Below are 7,986 nucleotides of genomic sequence, written 5' to 3'. Positions count from 1 at the left end.
TAGCTCTTGTAGACCAGTGCTGGGATTAAAGGCGTGCGCCACCACCGCCCGGCTTGGAACTAGCTCTTATAGACCAGGCTGGTCTGGAACTCAGAGATCCGCCTGCCTCTGCCTCCCAAGTGCTGGGATTAAAGGCGTGCGCCACCACCGCCCCGCTGATAACAAAATTCAAACTCTTCCACACACCTGAAAACTCTGGCCCCTAGTCACCCACCTCTCATCTCCTACAGCCCAGACCTTGGCTCACGTCTCTGGACCAACCACCCCAGTCCTCTTTTGAGAAGGGGCCTCTCAAAGCATTCTTGTGGTTCTGTCTCTTAAGTACTAGCAGTAGATATATGTGACCACCCTGGTTCCTGAGCACCAAATGTTTGCTGCAAACACTCAAGTTTACACCAAAGGATTCTGACGTTGGCTCATTTTCTTTCTGTTCCCTTTTCTGTGATACTGAAGAACAAACCCAGAGCCTCCTGCAAACCAGACAAGTACTCTACCACAGAACCCTACCACATTCTCAACTCCCCAATCTTAGCAGCTGGCAGTCTCAAGCCACAGTTAACTGTTATCTTGCCAATGCCTTCTAGTCCTTCCCTCCCAATTTTTCTCACCTTTAAGCACTCATCACAACCCAGACTCTCTTACATAGTTGTTTGTGTATTAACTAAACCCCTTTGCTAGACAGACAATCCATGAAGCAGAGATCTGTACTTGACATCATCAGATTCTCAGCAATCACAGAGGTGATGGACTAGGAAATTGTTTCCCTAGTACTTATAGGGAAACAACTTATATAAATAAACCAAGTGCGTTGAGTCCCTTTTTACTTTGTGTGGGGTTGGGTGGGTGGGTGGAGCTCAAGAAAGAGTATTGCTATAGTGGCCTGAAACTCACTATACAGCTCAGGCTGACGTCAAACTCATAATCCTCCTGCCTCAGTCTCTAACATATTGGGATTATAGGTATACATACCGTCATGCCTAGCTAATAAATGGCTTTTTTAAAAAAAATACTTATTTATTTATTTAGTATACAATATCCTTTCTGCGTGTATGCCTTAAGGCCAGAAGAGGGCACTAGACCTCATTACAGATGGTTGTGAGCCACCATGTGGTTGCTGGGAACTGAACCTTTGGAAGAGCAGGCAATGCTCTTAACCGCTGAGCCATCTCGCCAGCCCTAATAAACTGCTTCTCTAACATGTCCTTTGACTGGACCCTATGTCTCCATTTTTTCCTGGATTGAATTCAAACTGATCACTAAGCAGCCTGGTAACTCAGGTGAAGTCAGTACCCTCTTCCCTAAGAGAATTTGCACTTGGTCTACTACATTTCTGAGGTAAGCAAAGGGCTCTGCGTTGGTTCTCTAGACATTGCAGTATCCTCTGAACATCCAGACCTTGTCACTGCCATTTCCCTGTCCTAGCACTGCTTCACCATCCTTTTCCATCAACTGCTTCGGCCTCTGTGTCTTGCTCAAGCACCTCCTTTGGCTACTGCAAGCCAGACACTTGTTGCCCTTGTGCTAGCCAGCTTCCTGTACTGGTCTGTGGACTTAGAAAGGAGAGCAACCTGACCCAATCATTTCTGAACCCCAAGCTCAGGGGCAGGGTACAACACACAGGGGCCTTCCAATTGAGTTTCATAAAGAACAAATGAGTGTTAAGAGAGCCTGTGAGCTCAGCACAGGGAATCTAGAAGTTCCCGTGGCAGCCTAGAGAGAAACAGAGAAAGCCAAAAAGCCTGGTTAGATGAGGACAAGGCCCAGGAAACTGAACTACTTTGCCCCAGTTCCCACAGGGGACTATGAGAAGAAAGAAAGAGTACAGGATGGGGTTCCTGTAAGCGTCCCAGTGACACCACACCTAGGAGGCCAGCCTGGTACAGATCCAAAAACACCTTCTCTTACAATCTGGGACAATATCGATGCTCCTAGCCAGAAAGTTACCCAAGGGAGAAGACACGGATTGCCCCCACTGCATACAGATAGTGTCAGGCTCTGCTACTGCCCAGGATCCTGCTGGAGTCCTCTACTCTGGGCTCCTTCCGAGTTTATGGACACTGTGGATTCTGGCTTCTGCCCCATTTGGGGCCTCTTGGAAGAAGATGGCACTCCAAGCCCCAGAGCTGGAAAACCCTCAATACAGGCCTTTGTGCTTGTCTTGGTGCCCCTGGCCACCTCCTTCCTCCCTTCTCAGCCAAGAAGTGGGCTGTGAGGCTGAGAGGGCAGGAAATTACCCTGACTGGAGTGACCACGCAATTCCTGAGGAGTCTTGCCTGGCCTGCGTTGGGGTGGAGGCTGGCCACTGCCTGCGGATTATAAAAACAGAAATGCCGGCTGCAGATCCACAGCCTCACACTCTCCAAGAAATCCTGGTCTGTCCTTGGCAGTACACCAAACTCACCCTGCCTGCCCTCCCAGGCCAATCTTTGCTTCCCACTCAAAAATATTTTAATGGTTTCCTGCTTCCTGCAACTGCCTGACATCCAAAAGTTTCATTTAGTCTTCAAAGTCCCAAAGAGTGTCCTTAAGATCTGACTTCAATTCCTAACTCACCATCTCTGAAATGGTCTCGGACAGAATTTGTCTCTTTGTCCATATGAAGTCTTCAATAGGTACAAGTTAGCTTAGCATGCACTAATATGATCACTGGAGAATCTTTTTTTTTTGTTTTGTTTTGTTTATTTGTTTTTTAAAGACAGGGTTTCTCTGTAGTTTTGGAGCCTCTCCTGGAACTCACTCTTGTAAACCAGGCTGGCCTCAGGCTCACAGAGATCTGCCTACCTCTGCCTCCGGAGTGCTGGGATTAAAGGCGTGACTGATGACTGATTACTGGAGAATCTTAAGATCTGCAGCACAATGACTGAACACCATTATGCCTTTCGATCATGGTGCCCTCTACATGGAATGGCTCATTCTTTTCTCTTGGTTCTTCAAAGCTGCTTGGAGTGCTGGGACTGTAGCTCAGTGGTGCAGCCCTGTCTAGTATAGTCAAGATTCTGAGTTCTACCCCTAGTGTTGCCAAAACAAAACAAAAAACGTCTACTACTAGGTCTCTGAGCAAAGAAGCACAGTGGGTCATTTTTTGGCAGAGGTAGTGCAGTATAGGTATTCGGACTCTTGAGCTCCACAGCCATACAACCTGGATTTAATTCTGACATCATCTTGCCAAGATGATGAACTAAGCCAAGTTTTAGTTTATAGTTATGAAGTCTTCCAAATAGCTTCTAGCAAAGTGCTCAGTATTTCCCAGTCAGAACAATCAATGTTAATATAGCCTCCAAACCTGGTACAAGAAGTGTGGTACTCCAAAGCTAGAAAACAAATCCAAAGTAAATGGGGTTGCTAGAGTTCCCTGGAAAAGCCTGAGAACACGATCATACCTGGCCTACGGGGCTGACCACTTAAGGCTAAATTGTGAGCACTCACCTTCAATCATCACAGTTTGGAAAAGCCACAGTGCCTCACACTGTTCGTCTCAGCTAACAACTCAAAAACGTACCTTAATACCAGCTCCTGTTTTACCCAACCTCTGGGCCTAGCTGGTTAGCAGGACAGCACTGGTCAGAGGCAGTTCTGGCCTATGGCCTAGACTGCTCAAGTCTGAACCCTGGCCAGTTCCACTACTTGTTCTCCGTGTGACCCATGATTTGTGAAATCACAGGCCTAATGGTGTGTGAGGAGGCTCAAGTGAGGCTGTATCTGCAACAGTGCTGCTGAGAACACCTGGCACCAATGCTCCACTATCAACAGCTGATGCTCTGCAGTGTCAAATTTATAGATACTTCTCATGCTGGAAGCTAATAAGACCAGAGACCAAAATCCTGAGTGAGGTAGAGAGACCTCAGGGGATGGTATTCATCCCTGCCAGGGGTCCTCAGAAGCCAGTCAGGGATGAGAAATGTTGATAGGGAGGGCTGGAGAGATGGTTCAGTGGTTGAGAACACTTGTTGCTCTTGCAGAGGACCAGAGTTCAGTTCTCAGAACCCACATGGTGGCTCACAACCATCTGCAACTCTCGTTTTAGGGAACTCTCTTCTGGACTCTTCAGATACTGTATGCGCATGTTACACAGACAGGCTAGCAAAACATCCACCCATACATTAAATACGTAAGTAAATAAATAAAGGGAAGAAATGCTGAGGGGGTCTCAGGGGCTCATGTACGAGCATAACTACTTAGCTGTCTCTCAAAAGCTGCCACTAGGAATATAGTCTGTGCAGCTCTAGATCTCTATAGACTTTTCCAGAGAAGCTAGAAATTTGATTTTAAATATATATATATATATATATATATATAAAACATTTGTTTAAAACCAAATCAAATGTGAGTTCCTAAGACACATCTAAAGGTCAGATTCAGCTCTGAGAAGACCACTTCAAACTCTGTACTGCCTTCCTCATAAAGCTGAGGCTCAGAGGGTGATGGGGCCACAAAGCAAGAGAAGACAGCCCATTCTATTTTCAAGCGGGTACAGCCACCTAGGAAGACAGCCCTCACCTGTGTTTGCATTGCTCCCAATACTGTTGATGGCCGGCGGCACTGAGCTGGATGGGTGGAAGGGTACATGTCCATTTTCTCGGGGTGGCTTGTCCTGCCAGCCTGGTCCTGCCTCTCCAGGGGTCAGCTCTGCAGGTCCCCCCCACTCATCTGAGCCCTGGCGTGAATGGTAGGAGGGCTCTGGTCGGGTGCGAAAACCACTAGCCAGCCGCTCTTCCAGATGGCTCAACCAGAGGGCGAGCGCATTGCGGTCCTCCAGCGTGGTGGCTGGGTGGATGAGGGCATAGGAGAGAAGTTGGCGGCTCTCCTCAATGAAGGCATTGCTCTCAATGGAGTAGGCCAGCACCTTCTGCAGCAGTCTCATGTACTCGGACTTGGCCTCTGTGTTGCCTGGTTGGAGTAGGGGCAGGTGGGATAGCAAGAGGGATACCACCTTCTCTTTGGACTCCTGTTGCCACTGGCTGACGATGGCTACAGAGGAAATAAAAATGAACATTAGGAATATGAGTAGACACTATCAAAAACCTAAAGCTCATGGTCTCTCCCTCAGTTCAAGTCTCCTCTAATTTTCCCATTTATTATTCTTGACCCTGTTCCTTGTAGAGCTGAGATTAAGCACAAGTTCCCTGCTTCTAAAGCCATTTTTCCTAGTTCTATCACTCCTGTCCTCAAAAACCTGCAGTGACCTCCAATGGAATCACTCACATGGAAGCGCCTCCTACTACATGAAGGCTTGTTCCATTGCTATATCTACTTGCCAATATTTCCTTTCCTCCATCCTGCCTAAATGGAGAAGGTGTTAAATACAAGTTAAAAGCTTATTCTCGGGATGGAGAGATGGCTCAGAGGTTAAGAGCACTGGCTACTCTTCCAGAGGTCCTGAGTTCAATTCCCAGCAACCACATGGTGGCTCACAACCATCTGTAATGAGATCTGGTGCCCTCTTCTGGTGGACAGGCATACATGCAGACAGACCATTGTATAAATAATATATATATTTTTTTTTAAAAAGCTTATTCTCAGCTGTGTAGTAGTGGCACATGCCTTTAATCCCAGTACTTAGGAGACAGAGACAAGCGGATCTCTGGGTTTAAGGCCAGCCTGGTCTATAAAAGCGAGTTCCAGGATAGCCAGGGTTACACAGAGAAACCACATCTTGAAATCACCCCTCCTCACTCCCCTCCAAAAATAAGAAAAGAAAAAAGTTTGTTCTCTGGTATAAGATGGTCTAGATTCTTCACCACTTAGATTTTAGGTAAGTTATCGTAAGATGATCCTCCCTGCATACAGCATGACCCAACTTAAGGTGTCAGACTCGCCTGCAAGTACATTTACCAATTCAGTCACCTGCCAGCCCATTTTGGTTAATTTAACTCACCACACAAAAACAGTGTGGAATACTTCATAAATTTGAGTATCATCACTGCATGTTAATTTTCACTGTGTTGTTCCAATTTTAGCATATGTTAAAAGCGAGCTTCAAATTCCACATCTTTCCCCACCCCCTTTAAGACAGAGTCTCACTAGGTAGCTCAGACTGTCCCCAAATCCTAAAACCTCTTGCCTCAACTTCCTGAGTGTTCCACTGTGCCCAGTCTCCGCTCTACTGTATCTGTGAAGGGAACTCAGAATCACTCCTACTTAGCATAGCTGCTAGAACTAAGTAAGGCAGATCATAACTTAAGGTTAGTTCTCAGGAAACTGTTTTTACTTTTTATTACTATTTCGTATATTCTACTGTTTTTTTTTTTTCCCTTTTCAACAGTATACAAAGATTCCAAAGGAAACAGAATGGAATTTGGTCTCAGAAACCTAGATATAGCCAGGCCTGAGAGTGTGGGCCTATAATCCCTGTTCAAGGCCTGGTAAATTCAAGGCCAGCTTTAGCAAGATCCTATCTCCAAAAGAGAGAAGGGGGGGAGATGAGAGGGAGCATGCACTGGGGATATGGCCTAGTAGTAAAGAGCACATACCTAGCATATAAGAGGCCTCAGATTCAAGATGGAAAAAAGTCATGTGTCCTCTAGCCACAAGGCAGAATGGATACACAGAAACTTGCCAAGGGCTCTTCTGTACCTTTTGTCCTAATTCTGTAGCCTGTAATTCACATTAGTTTCTAATTCTACTTAAACCTGTAGCTCTTGGAACGAATCATGAAACTCCCAACTCCTGGGACCTGGCCCAGCTTGCAGGTCTCTGCTCCATGCTTTCTTGGAGAACTCCTGTTAAAAGTGCTTGGGAATTCATCCACTCAAAGCCATCAACTTCGGCACCAGCCCAAGAATAGCAGAACTAGCATTACAGCAAGCACTCCTCCTAAGATCAGCAGTGATGGCTGACACTTACTGAGCCCATGCTAAGAATACTGACTGCTGTCCATCCTTACCTTAACCATTTTACTATTTTTCTTTTTTTCTTTTTTTTTGAGACAGGGTTTCTCTGTAGCTTTGGTGTCTGTCTTGGAACTTGCTCTTGTAGACCAGGCCAGCCTCGAACTCAAGAGATCCGCCTGCCTCTGCCTCCCGAGTGCTGGGATTAAAGGTGTGCGCCACCACCGCCTGGCTCATTTTACTATTTCTATACACACATAAGATTTGGGAAACTGGCAAGTAAGAAAGTTGAGAACTATGCCTTGACAAAATGCAAAGAAACTTTCACAAAATTTTTTCTTCCTGGTTTTTTGAGACAGGGTTTCTCAGTAGCTATCAAGCCAGTCCTGGAATTCACTCTGTAGAGCAGGCTGGCCTCAAACTCACAGAAATCTACCTGCCTCTGCCTCCCGAGAGCTGGGCTAAAGGCGTGTGCCCAGCCTAATTTTCACAACTTTAAAAACCTTTTTCCTTCATTTTATGTGTATGCGTGTTTTGTCTGTGTTTCTGTGCACCATTCACATGCAATACCGGTGGAGGCCAAAGGAGGATGCCAGATCCCCAGATACTGGAGTTAAGACAGTTGAGAGCTGCCATGCGAGTACTGGGAATGGATTTGGATCTCAGTGATAACACTGAGTCATCCTCAACGCTTTATGGTAACTTTCTATCTTCCAGAACCAATGCTTTCAGTTTTCACTGTTCTCACACAGTACCTGCCACTCAAGGCCAGGAAATTGCCTCCCTCATCTATCTTCATCTGAATCAGGTCTCCAGGACCACTAAACTCTTTCTCCAACCACTGCAATATTTAAAGGTCCTTCTGAAGTGGGGCAAGTCCTTCCTCAAGTCAGGAAGCTGCTTCTTCCCTATTCTCCCACCTCCATCTGGCACTGCGTCCCATAACTCTTAGATATCCCTTTGGATTTATTTCCTAAACTTTTTTTTTAAAAAAATATTTATTTATTTATTATGTATACAATATTCTGTCTGTGTGTATGCCTGCAGGCCAGCAGAGGGCACCAGATCCCATTACAGATGGTTGTGAGCCACCATGTGGTTGCTGGGAATTGAACTCAGGACCTTTGGAAGAGCAGACAATGCTCTTAACCTCTGAGCC

General features: G+C 46.1%; 1 protein-coding gene across 3 annotated transcripts in view; it reads right to left on the bottom strand.

Annotated features, from left to right (window-relative positions):
* Window positions 1-7,986, bottom strand: part of Samd4b (sterile alpha motif domain containing 4B) — a 27,053-nt gene that overhangs the window by 10,161 nt on the left and 8,906 nt on the right. For all 3 annotated transcript variants that reach the window (XM_005371282.3, XM_013355196.2, XM_026778063.1), the window contains exon 2: window positions 4,498-4,968. In XM_005371282.3, coding sequence (XP_005371339.1) covers window positions 4,498-4,968 — 471 coding nt within the window. The remainder of the gene's footprint in view (window positions 1-4,497; window positions 4,969-7,986) is intronic.

Source organism: Microtus ochrogaster, unplaced genomic scaffold (assembly GCF_000317375.1).
Source record: "Microtus ochrogaster isolate Prairie Vole_2 unplaced genomic scaffold, MicOch1.0 UNK103, whole genome shotgun sequence".
In the NCBI taxonomy this organism is placed as follows: Eukaryota; Metazoa; Chordata; class Mammalia; order Rodentia; family Cricetidae; genus Microtus; species Microtus ochrogaster.
Note: the sequence above shows the minus strand (reverse complement) of the source record. Positions and strands in the feature narration are given on the sequence as shown.